Raw genomic sequence first — 12581 nt, forward strand, 5'->3', positions numbered from 1 at the left:
TTAGACAATCAATAGAAACTCTGTTTTCATAAAAAAAAAAAAAAAATGAATATCTTTGTCACTTCAATAGTAACCTAATGGTGAAAATTTGCTCGTCATACTTAAACATAAAAAATCCAAACCATCACTAAAGAAATACAAAATCCTACCTAGAGTGGTATCATCCAGATACCAATTTTACCACGATGAAGATGAAGTTTAGCAATATGAGAGGAACTCTTAGGTACTGGGTTGCATAAATAAGACCGATAAGCTGCCCCTTAAATGATTTTGTCTTGCCGCCTGAGAATTCTGAGAAGCTCAATCCCCTAGGTGCCAGGAAGCGGTCCTCATTTAATATTGCCAATGCATTAGCAAGTAGTAGGCAACCTTCCAATAGTGTCCACAAACCCATTTTCCTGCATGATAAAGAATTTTACATCTAAAACCTTAATGTACTTCAATTTGAAGGTAGTCTTCACCCCACCCTCCCTACCTATTGTGTATATAAAACTGCTAAAGAAGACCGTGTCAAAATATCATCTCCGCATCTCTGGGACAGAAATGGCAGAAGGAAACAAATGCTAACTGTCGACTTTGACAACGCAATCTTTATTTTTGATAGGTTAACGACACAAATCTTTATAAGTAATATACGTGGATGATTTCCAAGTGCCATAGTGCAACTTTAACCAAAAGCTATTGGGACATGTCAGTCTGGACTATGGAGGCTGGACACAGCAGCCAAATCTTCGGTTGAAGTGAGATGAGATTATTAGAATGATGTGTTGATGTCATGCTCAAAACACTAATAAAGCACGTTTCTTCGGCTTTCATGGAAGGGGTCACAAGCAAGTTTGGTCATTTAAGTTTTTAACCCGTAAGAGAAAGTATTGTGGGTCAATTATCTAAGCTTCATGCAGTGACAAAGATGACATTTTCCTGGGGTTTCAAAATGACCGACAGAAATATCCATGTTCGTAAACACAATGTTCACATACATGACTCTATTTGCCTGAACCATGCCTCGGGTAATTCAAAGGAACTCTTAAATCAAAACCGAACACATGATGTCTTGAATCTACAGCTTATGGGCTGCACCCATACTGGTGTTCGCCATGACATTATCAGATAAATAATCCATATGATTAAAGGTTAAAAGGCTTAAAAAATGGAACTCTTTTCGATTAAGTATAAGACCTACAGTATTGTGCCTCAAAAGCAGATCCTTGATGAAAATTGGTATCAACCTTCCTTATTCGTATTAAAATCACATCCGAATCGATCCCACACAGGAAAGAGAGCCGAAATAAATCAACGGAAAGTAAGAGCGTCCAATTCAACCAACTATATAATAGCAACAGTATTTGACGAATAACCCAATTGTGAGGGACGCAAATGTGAGCGAGAACTGCACAAGATACCCAAATCGAAAGCCCAAAGGACATTGTGGAAAAGATGCAAGTGTCCGTAAATCTAAGAAATTTATGAATCTGGATTTATAGATAAATCCGGGATTTGTAGGGTTAGCAAAAAATTACCTTTTCCCGCTAACCTGACTGCGGAACCTGATCTTCGGAAAGTCTTGGCAATGGGAATGGATCGTAAGCGGAGTCTGGAGCCCGAGGCTTCACCGAAACGAGAGAGTGGAAGAAACGTGCCTAGTGCCGTTATGTGCGCAACGAAAATTTTGGAAGGCCGCCCTTGCTTACTGTGGTAAAAGTAAAACTATATTGAAATGGTACTGCGAGTCTGTACTAATAGAAAATGTTTTGTCGCAAAGTGAGGTGCAATGCAAACGTAACTGATGTAAAGATATTTGATGAAAGAGACCGAGCTGATGATAAAAATGAGAGAGAGCTGAGGAAAGGAAGAAATCGAGCTGTTAGAATTGATGAAAGAAAAAGATCGAGTTGATGAGAGAGAGCTGATGAGAAAGGAAAAATTATTTATTTTAAATCTGATGTGACATGAACGACTGCATATCAATTGTATCTATCGATTGTATATAGAAGAATTGGTATTGATAAAGTGTTCAACTAGATTGGAAAAAAAAAATAACCGGTCACCGGGCCCTGGTCAGAAGAATACCGACATTGGGGCAATCGAGTTATTAAAATAGAAAACTGGGCCTGGTTTCCAAATATAAGTTTCCCAAGAACGACTTGGGCTTATGAGTTCGGCCCAATACCAATCTATACTTGAGCTCATAGACCCAAAATGTTTCTCGTCCTCTATTTCAGGTCCAAAAAGTGATACCCCTTCCGATGGTCTAAATATGAGGACCCGAATAATCGCAACTTTCACCACATTAGGGTTTTAGGCTGTTGGCAGTTGTCTCTACCTGGTTTGTACTATCTGAAGCGAGCGCCTCCTAATCACATAGAAATGGTGAAGGGACGCCAAGGAGAGCGAGTTAGGTCTGCAATCCTTTCCTTTCCCGTTGTCTCTCTTAAATCCCTAGTTTCAAACCTTTTTTTTTTTTGTTGACTTTACGCAAATAGATTTTTGCTAGTTTTTATTTTTTTGATCCTGTATTTGTTCTCAGGCTCTACGTCAGAGGAACAGTCCTCGGCTACAAGAGGTAATCGGACTTCATTTTCTCCTATATAATACCCCAATCGAATCTTTTTTTTTTTTTTGGGAATAATTTTTTTTGGCTCTCCTAGGTTCTGTTTGGCTGCTGAGACAAAACAATAGGAAATAAGTATTACTAGGGTCTTAGCTCGGATGTTTGTTTCCTGTGATCCCAAATCCCAAAACCTTTAGGATATTCTATTGTTGTTGCTGTGTTAGGTAGATCAGGGTTGCTTTCTTTTTGTGTACTAGTATGTGCATTTGGTTTCCCGCATCTGTTTGGATGCCGAGGATTATAGGAAAAAAGAACATTGTTTTTTTCTGGATTGAGGTGTTTTTTTTTTAATAGTTCCCGAGGCACTAATTGTGAAATTGGAGGACTTAAGATTGTTCCTATAGTTTTATTATTTTCACATGTTGTTTATCGGCTAGAAAGTTTAAGGTCTGAGGTTCCTTCTTTTGGTTTTGTGTATAAACTTTTGACGGGGATGATGGATCAGGTCCAAGTCGAACCAGTACCCGAACACTTCATTGATCCAGATTGAGGGGGTGAACACCAAGGAGGAGGTTTCATGGTATGCAGGCAAGCGTATGGCTTATATCTACAAGGCCAAGGTGAAGAAGAATGGAACTCACTATCGCTGCATATGGGGTAAGGTGGCTAGGCCTCATGGTAACAGCGGCATTGTTCGTGCTAAGTTCAAGTCGAATCTCCCTCCAAAATCCATGGTATGGTATAGATGTTATTTTGATGTTTGTAGAATGGTTTTCTGTGAAAGTCACAAATTTTGTTCTTTGTTCTTTTGCAGGGAGCTAGAGTTAGGGTTTTCATGTACCCCAGCAATATATAAGGTACTTATTAATACTTACGAACGCTTTTTCTTCATTTATCTGCCTTTTATTCTCTGTTTTGTTTTGTCCTTGGTGTTTCTTTTTCAATTTGGGTTATATGTTTTTTAGATAATAAGAGATCTTGTTTTTGTTTATTTACGTACTGCCCCGACTGACTTACAAATTATTTATATGTGAACTTACTGCTGATCTTCTTGTAGTCATCTGTTGTAAATGCTGAATGTAAGCATAATTGACAATTAATTGGTTTGTTAGCTGGAATATCTCACTCTGGTCCTTGATCGCATCTCCTTTTTCCTCTGGCAGCTCTTAGGTTTTGTAGATGCTGGATTGGGTTGGTGCTGAATAGTTATTCAGTTGCTTCTTTTTATGAGCTAAGTATATGTCATATGTTTTGGAGCGGAATCATTAGATTGGTGCGAGGAATATTTTGGGTCTCTACTTATCAAAACATTGTTTGTCTCTACTAATTTCATTGAGAAGTTTCCACCTGTTTGTTTCTTGATTTGAGTATATGGGTGATCGAGATCTTATAGAATGGATACTGGGCAATGTTAGTTAAAGGCATTTGTTAGCTTTTTTATTTCGGCAGAAATTTTTTCCACCATGCTTATGTGATTGTTCTTTTCACATCAAGGTACTTAATTAAATATAATTTATTTTAGAGTATAAGTAGCTTCATTATTCGAAAAGGAATGATGTGCAAAACTATATGCTTGTTCTCTTTGGATTTGAAAAAGTTGAATTGTCTATATATTTTGTGTGAGAGTTGGAGAAAGTTGTAATGATTATATGCAATGAGATGAGATTACATAGTTTCGCAAAACCAAACCAGCCCTTATGTTCTGAATGGAGAAGGCAAAAGTCGATGTCAGGCAACTGGTGTAAGAGGAGAGGAGAGGGAGGAGAGGAGAAAGGAGACGGGGGGGTGTTGAGTTCTTGAGACAGCGTGTGCCTTGTGTTTGGCGGGGTGGAATGGATGCTAACTGAGGCGATGGTTGTGTGTGGTGGTAGGAGAGAAGCTAATCAAAGGCCGCATACTTGGCCAACAAAAGTCAGGAATATGGTGGGAAAAAAGGGAAGCTGAAAAAGTTGGAAGAGGAAGGAAAAAGGGCATGGGAAAGGGGAGAGGTTGGATTGGTGGAGAGACGGAAAAAAAAAAAAAAAAAAAAAAATTCTTTTATGAAGTGTGCTATTGTAGTTCGCTTTGGGCTGAAACGGATTCTGTTCTTTAATTCCGGTAACTCTTGCCGTGAATGTTGTAGTTTTTAGTTTGAGTAATTATTAAGTAGTCTACGGACACGTAGTCAACCTATCATGACATATTATTAAAAAATAGTGATTATGTAAAGGGAAATGCTTTTCTCACAGTAGGTGGCCACCGACCGAATTTTTTTATGATTAAGTGTGTATTTAAATAATATGTGATTTTTTTATTTTTAAAAAATATCTAAATAGTTTTAAAAAATAGTGGAAGTAAAAGAAATTTTAACCGATCGGGACGTAGCAACGTCCTTATATAAAACTCCCAATAGCACGTCTTCTTTTAATTGGATAGGAGTATCAAGCCATTTATAGTATAAAATTCTTAATAACTTTCTTTTTGGTTGTGTTCCGGTTATGCAAAGATAAAACGATCCGCATCTTTTATTATTTGCTGGATATTGAGATAAAATGAGATGAAAAATCTGTGAATAGTATTGAAATAATTTGTAAATAATAGTAAAATTATTTAAATTAAGATGTTTTATGAGATTTTAAAAAATAATAGAGAAAAAGTTAAATAAAAAGATTATGAAGTTAAAATATTGTTATAATATAATTTTTTAATATAATTTTTATTTTAAAATTTGAAAAAAAAATTGATTTTTATGTTTTGTTTGGAAGTTGGGGAAAACCGTAATGATTTAGCAATGGTTAAATGAAAAAGTTGAAAATTTGAAAGTAAAATATATTTGTATTTGAGTGGTGTTTGAATGCTAAAATGGGTTGAAACCATCTCAACATCCAAACATGAACTTAAAAAAATGTAATGTTAAAGATCTCATTTATACCTTTGTGAGCATTATGCGTTATTCAAAATAATAAACCATAAAATAAATGTTTTAAGTTTTTTAGATTAATACTCTTTTATAATATGATAAAAAAAAATTACCAGACTCGTATTCTTTTATAATTCCAAGTCTTATTGATTTTTCCGTTTTGTTTTTGTTTCTTAGTTAACTTCCCACGAGTTATCATGCAACTTAGTTGAACATGTTTTTTTAGTCCTAAATTAAACGACCAACTTCATAGGTTCTTCGTGGAGTGTTGTAATTCTCGTTCGTGTTTATTGATGAAAATAAATGTAAAAATAGCGGGTAAAATAAAATGAGAGACGAACCTAGAATTCCTTCCCATTCGCCATTTTTTTATTGTTGTGTTCTCCAATACACGGCATCCAAGCCTTGGAGTAGATTACAAAGATGGACTCTGCTACAGCCACGGAGGATCAGACTTCAGAGAATCTTCACCGAGAGGCAAAAATTTTTTTTTATTTTCTTTTTTTCCAATCATTTTTTTAAAAATTTTAAAATTTTTTAAAAAATATAAAAAAATATAAATTTATTTAAAAACACTTAAAAATTTAAAAAATAAAATAAAATACAATTCGGTATAAATTTTCGGTAAAAACTGTCTGTGGGAATAGTATTTTCTTATAAAGATAGCAGGCACCAGGCAGACGCACAAGTGTCTGGAACCCAGACGGTGCCACGTAGGCACTAGACGATCAAAATCCTCGATGTCAAAAATACTGGACCGATGTTAGGATCCGAATAATAGAATTGGGCGTGTAACAACCGAGCTGGGACTTTGGCCTCCCACTGGCCACTGGCCCTGACCGTTGGCTGAACCCTCCCTCTCTCTCTCTCTCTCTCCCCTTCCCCCCCTCTCTCTGCGCTCCTATTCTCCCACCCCCACTCATCTTAAATGGCACGACAGATTGCAGTTGTAACTGCTCCGGCAAGCCTTGTATTTTTCAAAGGTATGCTCACTCGCTCATGTCTGTCTGTCTCCCTCTGTCTTAGATGCCTAGTTAACCCTAATTTAAAAAAAAAAAAAAAAAAAACTCGTAGCTCTCTGATCGGCTGATTTTCAGGTGGAGCAAAACGTATGGGTAGGGCTCAGCTATTATCCGATGCTTCTCTGACTCTGAAAGTATCAGGGACGAAGCTATTGCTATCGGTAAGCTGTAGAAGCAAGGGGTCTGGATTTGTTAGTTCGGAGGGATCAAGGGGCTTCGAAGTTGTTGCCATGGAATCCGACGGTCAAGCTGACCCGTTATCTGATACTCTGCCAGATCATAATAGTAAGGTTGGACTTTTCTGCCAATTTCCAATTAATTGTTTTAAGTACATAGTTTTCAACCGGTACGAATAGAGGTATCAGATGCCACAGATTCGCACATTCCCCCCCTCCCTATGGCTACTGATTGGTGGCACTTGGACCTCCCTTTGCCTTATCTCTTTCCCTAAGTTTAAAGTTTCTTCTAGCTCTTTTAAGTAAATATCCGTTAATTACAAGGAATGCTACACATTCCCCCTAGGGGCTACTGATTGGTGGCATTTGGACCTCCCTTTGCCTTAACTCTTTTAAGTAAATATCCGTTAATTACGATAAATGATAAATATTATGCATCAACTATTATTTATTTTTGTATTTTATATTTATAAATTTTTTTTATAGAATGTAAGAATGTTTTTTCATAATCTGTGGAGTATTTTTTATAGAATATAAAATGTGCATAAGATGATAAATAATAATTGATAAAAATAATTTTTCGTTAATTACGGCTTTAGTAATAGAATACATAGTTTCTTCCTTCCTTTTAAGTCAACGAGATCGTGTCCCGTAATGGGTAGTTGGTCATATCAGCAAGACACAATGTTATTTGCTATTTTGTTCCCATTTTGTTCCCTTTAAAAATTCGGAGATATTATTTTTGCGGGGTGCGGGTGTTTGGAACTTAGATAATGTGACAGACAAGACGACTAAAAAAAAAAAAATTAAAAAGCCCCTCATGTATTGTTGCATGTACGAAATGGGACAAAAATTGGAATAAAATTTGAGATGGACCTGTTGATTCCTTCATCTTATCTCATTTAGATAGTGAGAGATATTTTTTTAGATAAAAATTAAAAGTTAGAATAAAATATTATTTGAATATTATTTTTAATATTATTATTATTTTAAAATTTAAAAAAATTAAATTATTTATTATATTTTTTAATAATGAAATGAAAAAATCGTTTTTTTATTCAAACGAAACCCATTTTCTAATTATATTTCTAATGGCATCATCCTTATATAAGTTTTTTTTTTTTTTTTTTGGGTTGGGAAAGGAGTATTTTTTGAGAATTCGAAGACTTGTACAAGGAATGTGAAAAGATTTTTTAAAAAAAGAAAAAAAAAGAATGAGAATTGATAGTTGCAGTCGTGAGTGTGCAAACTAATCACTTTAAAAAAAGTGAATAAATATGGATTTTATATGAAAAGAAAATTAATTTTTTAATAATAAATTTTATTATTTTTTAAAGTGTGTACTCTATGATTATATGTAGTATTGTTAGAGAGAAAATACAGGTAGTCTACTCTTATCAAAATATGGATCCCATAGCTAGAAAAATTGAAACTGGGTATTACTCAAAAAGTACAGCTTGTTTGTACTCTACAGCAGTGTACACCTCTCTACGACGTTATAATTTAATTAATTTTCTATTTTATAAAGAAAAGAAGTGTAAAACAAAACAATAAACAATACAAGTATAAAGTGAGAAAAACAAAAGGAAATGCTAGTCCTGACGAGAAAATCTACCGATAACTTTCTCATTGATTGTAATTTTTCTATTTACTTAATAATTAAAAAATATTTTTAATAAGTTTGTGATTTTTCTTAAATATATAAAGAGATTTAAAAAATATTTGTTAAAAAAAAAAACAAAAAATAAATTATACGTTCGGTAACTACTCTGTGTGTTTTATCAGTGAGAAAACAAATACTGGCACAAAACTAAAACCACCCCAAATTCCGTGGCATTAATGAAATGCGATGCGCGTTTATGGTATACACATCCCCTGTTACTGCTTTAAAACTCTCTCTGTCAAATTGTCAATCGCATTCGTTCTCTCTTCCCCCTGTTCGCAGAGGCCTGCACATTACCGTCGATCGTCCTTAAAACTCGACCCCCAATCCTTAAATCCCAGCCCTATCTTTCTCTTTCCCTCCCCCTCCTCTCTAGCTATGTCTGAGAAATGAAATGAAATGAAATGAAATGAAAATCTGTTCTCCTTCAGATCCATGGAAGTTTATCCAGTCGTCTGCAATATCTTCTCCAGTCTTTCTTCTTTATTGAGTTTACCAATGCCCAGATCTCCACACGCACAAACCCCAACAGATCTGTATCCATGTTCTCGTCTTAGTACAAACCAACTCACCTGAATATTTTCTATCCCTCTGTCTCTTCCCTCTATTTGGTTGTTGAGAGAATCTCATCTCATCTCAGCCGTCAGATCAAGACACGCCTCCGAAAATGAAGAGTTCAAGCCGATTGTTCACGATCGGGCTCGTGGCCTCCTGGTACTCCTCCAACATTGGGGTCCTTTTGCTCAACAAGTACTTGCTCAGTAACTACGGCTTCAAGTACCCGATCTTCCTCACCATGTGCCACATGACCGCTTGCTCTCTGCTCAGCTACGTCGCCATCGCCTGGATGAAGATTGTCCCCATGCAGACCATTCGGTCCCGAGTCCAGTTCTTCAAGATCTCCGCGCTCAGCCTTGTCTTTTGCGTGTCGGTCGTCTTCGGCAACGTCTCTCTCCGCTTCTTGCCTGTCTCCTTCAACCAGGCTATCGGGGCCACGACGCCGTTTTTCACCGCGGTTTTTGCCTACCTCATGACCTTGAAGAGGGAGGCTTGGCTTACCTATGTGACCCTCGTTCCTGTTGTCACCGGGGTCATCATCGCAAGCGGGGTATGGACTATTTTTTGTTTTGTAATTTATTGGGAACTAATTTGAAGTTTTGCTATGGGTTTTAGTTTTGCAATTGAATGTGCACTACTTTCTTTGCAATTGGATCCATATCATTTGGAGTTACTGCACTGCAAAAATGTGGAGATTGGTCATGAGCGAATTGATCAATTTTATTGGGAATTACTTTGAGTTGTGGTTATGGGTTTTGCTTTAATATCTTCTAGGTCAGTTTTATTGGGATTTACTGCGAATTGTGCGGATGGGTTTGAAGGATTGGTATAAAATAATGTTTTTCGGCTGTAAGATCCAGGATAATTTATCTCTGAAACCTTAAGTTTTTTTACCTTTGTCCATCTCAGCCTAGTTTATATGCCGTAGTTGAGGTTTGTATTTACTTGTGTGGTACATATTTGGTTGTTTCAACTATTGATAGTGTTTGGATTAGTGACAGGGATACTGCTTCTAGCATTAAATAATCTTTAATTTTTTGATTTACTGTTGTCTCGATTCATGGTTATGTCTTCTAATTTTGCCATCATTTCATATGGGCACAGGGTGAACCAAGTTTCCATCTGTTTGGGTTCATATTTTGTGTTGCAGCTACAGCTGCGAGGGCACTCAAATCAGTGCTACAAGGGATTTTGCTGTCTTCTGAAGGGTAAGGAACCGTGTTACTCTTGTTGAGAGTGATGTTGATGGCAGTTCTTGGTCCTGTATTTTGATTATTTTAAAACTAAAAAATGTACTAAGAGGCACTTGATACTATTCTAGGGAGAAGCTGAATTCTATGAACCTTCTTCTTTACATGGCTCCAATAGCTGTTGTCTTTCTGCTACCTGCAACACTTATTATGGAAGAAAATGTGGTTGGCATCACCCTGGCTCTCGCCAGAGATGATTTTAAGATCATCTGGTATCTACTATTCAACTCGGCACTGGCATATTTTGTGAACCTGACCAATTTTTTGGTCACCAAACACACCAGTGCTCTTACTCTCCAGGTATGGATTCATGATATATACTAATTTCTAATTGTAGTTCCACATGATTGATGGTTTCTGTTAGTTATATTCCTACCTTTAGAAGAATAACTGCTCAGGAGGAATGATCTTTACTTTGCCAATGACCAAAATTTAGCAGCTCCATGTCCAATAAGATTTATGTTTTATTTGCATGCCTTGAATATTCCCAAAACCCATGCGTGATATCTTGGAAATTTGGTGAAAATTCTCCAATGCATTTATATTCTCTTGCTGCTAGTTATGGTGGTTATGGAAAGAGTGAATAGGTAAAGATAAACAGTTTTCTCTTCATGTTGGTGCCCCTCGTTAACTTGATCGTAGCCATTTTGTTAGCATCATGATTGGACTTTCAAAAGATTATGGTAAAAATAGGGATGATGAAACGGACGAGTGGGTTGAGAGCATGGTGAGAGAATCATCTACGATGGTTTTGATAATGGATGATGGAATTCATTACATTAAAACTGTTTGAGGGGGAGCGGTTTGGTTTAAATTGAAGAAGGCACTCTAGGAAGGATGGCCAAAGGTATGTAGGTAGAAGATGTGTGGCAGAAGTTCCATGTAGCAATTCTAGGTGAGGGGGACAATTGTTTAATTGATGTTGTAGGTCTCTCTTTGCATATCATATGTTGCGTCCATCTACTGATTTGTATATTTTTGGCTATTTTTAACTACTGAATCTTTTTCTTTTTCTCCATTTAAATAATTTGGAAGTTCAAGCTTTGTAAAGCAAAAAGTTGTTGGTTCTTTCAGGTATTAGGAAATGCAAAAGGGGCAGTGGCTGTGGTGGTTTCAATTTTAATTTTTAGAAATCCTGTCTCGGTTACTGGAATGCTCGGTTACGCACTCACAGTCTTCGGAGTTATACTCTACAGTGAAGCCAAGAAACGAAGCAAATGACATCATTAAGTGGATTTTTCTATAATTCAATTTTCTAAAGCAAGTACAGCATTGACGCAAATGGAGGGGAAGTTTTGGCCATCATGGTTGGTGCCTTGGTTCTTCCCTCTAATTCTTTCCTCCCTTTGCCCGGAAGCCTCAGTGATTGGCTTCCACTTGTATCAGCAACAATTCAGGATTAGCCTTAAAAAGTAGAAAAAGTTCAATAAGCGAGCGACTTATATGCCTCTATTATTACCGTCTAAGGGTTTTGGAGGAATGTCTTCTTTCTTTCTGGAAATGTTTTCTCATTCTTTCAGGAAGGGTTTGTAGAATTGGGTCTCAACACAGTCAGTCTGTTATTAACATTCCACATATTGATTAATTAATGAAAAGCATTCATAATCTATCCATTCCCGCATGCAAGGAATTACTTCCAACTACAAGGATATCGAAACTGCTGAAAAAATTGCATTCATAGTCGAATGGGAACAAAAATTCTTTTTTTTTTTTTCCTGTGAATCTATGGAAAAAGTGGTGGCCATTGGCCGAGTTCAAATGGAAATGCTTCCCGGTTCAACTTCTTGATCCGAGTGTTTAAACCAAAATGGAATTTTAGACTATTAGGTCCATCATGCCCATTTGCTGTGGGAAAAAATAGCTCTTCATGCAAATAGGAGAGCAGTGAACCTCTGGGATATCTTCCTCCAATATGCAGGAACAGTAAAGATAATGTATTATTCTGTTTAAATAATCTGAGTGTTAGACTGCCTTGCCTGGTGCCTACCTCTATAGTCCATGGATTTGCCGACAGTTGTAACTTCTAATACACCCATATTTCAGCTCCCCAGGCCCAGCTTACCTCCTTATATTTTTATCCATTCCATTAAGATCATCTATAATTTCAAAACAATCCCTATAAATTTAAATGTTTATTATAGATTGAGAGAATAAGATAACAATCTGGATTCGGCTAGATTCGCCGACACAACAGACCATTATTATTTTTTTTTCTATTTATTAATTAATTATACTCATCATGTGAAAGTCATTTTCACCAAAAACGAACAAAAGAAGAAACAAGAAAGAAGGAACTCATGGGGATATTGGCGCAATGTTTTCCATCAAAAAGTCTACAAAAGATGGCAACTTGCCAGACGGCGGTGAACTTCAACATGCATGCTTCGATCAAAGTGAAAGGATATCTAAATAAATGACAAATAATATTATTAAACAATAACAAAAAAAAAAAAAAAAAAGGG

The 12581-nt window shown here is 36.3% G+C and overlaps 3 protein-coding genes across 5 annotated transcripts; 2 read left to right on the forward strand and 1 right to left on the reverse strand.

The window, feature by feature from the left end:
* LOC121246478 (immediate early response 3-interacting protein 1-like) lies at positions 1-1690 on the reverse strand. 2 transcript variants are annotated; one of them, XM_041144657.1, is made up of 2 exons: positions 1521-1690; positions 1-398 (listed from the first exon to the last, which is right to left on the reverse strand). In XM_041144657.1, exon 2 carries the CDS (start codon positions 392-394, stop codon positions 161-163), a length of 234 nt encoding a protein of 77 aa, XP_041000591.1. In that variant the 5' UTR covers positions 395-398; positions 1521-1690; the 3' UTR covers positions 1-160. The 2 variants fall into 2 exon arrangements, with proteins under 2 accessions (XP_041000591.1, XP_041000592.1); XM_041144658.1 differs by having other exon boundaries at positions 1-428.
* A 556-nt stretch (positions 1691-2246) lies between these two features.
* Positions 2247-3971, forward strand: LOC121246474 (60S ribosomal protein L35a-1-like). Its single transcript, XM_041144652.1, has 5 exons — positions 2247-2399; positions 2528-2563; positions 3057-3285; positions 3366-3408; positions 3715-3971. Exons 1-4 carry the CDS (start codon positions 2368-2370, stop codon positions 3405-3407), a joined length of 339 nt encoding a protein of 112 aa, XP_041000586.1. The 5' UTR covers positions 2247-2367; the 3' UTR covers position 3408; positions 3715-3971.
* A 2175-nt stretch (positions 3972-6146) lies between these two features.
* LOC121246416 (probable sugar phosphate/phosphate translocator At3g11320) lies at positions 6147-11732 on the forward strand. Of its 2 annotated transcripts, XM_041144567.1 has the most exons (6): positions 6147-6433; positions 6548-6762; positions 8952-9419; positions 9974-10077; positions 10191-10419; positions 11194-11732. In XM_041144567.1, exons 1-6 carry the CDS (start codon positions 6379-6381, stop codon positions 11338-11340), a joined length of 1218 nt encoding a protein of 405 aa, XP_041000501.1. In that variant the 5' UTR covers positions 6147-6378; the 3' UTR covers positions 11341-11732. The 2 variants fall into 2 exon arrangements, with proteins under 2 accessions (XP_041000501.1, XP_041000502.1); XM_041144568.1 differs by lacking the exon at positions 6147-6433 and having other exon boundaries at positions 6635-6762; positions 8594-9419.
* Positions 11733-12581: the final 849 nt, after the last annotated feature.

This window comes from Juglans microcarpa x Juglans regia, chromosome 1S (genome assembly GCF_004785595.1).
Source record: "Juglans microcarpa x Juglans regia isolate MS1-56 chromosome 1S, Jm3101_v1.0, whole genome shotgun sequence".
In the NCBI taxonomy this organism is placed as follows: domain Eukaryota; kingdom Viridiplantae; phylum Streptophyta; class Magnoliopsida; order Fagales; family Juglandaceae; genus Juglans; species Juglans microcarpa x Juglans regia.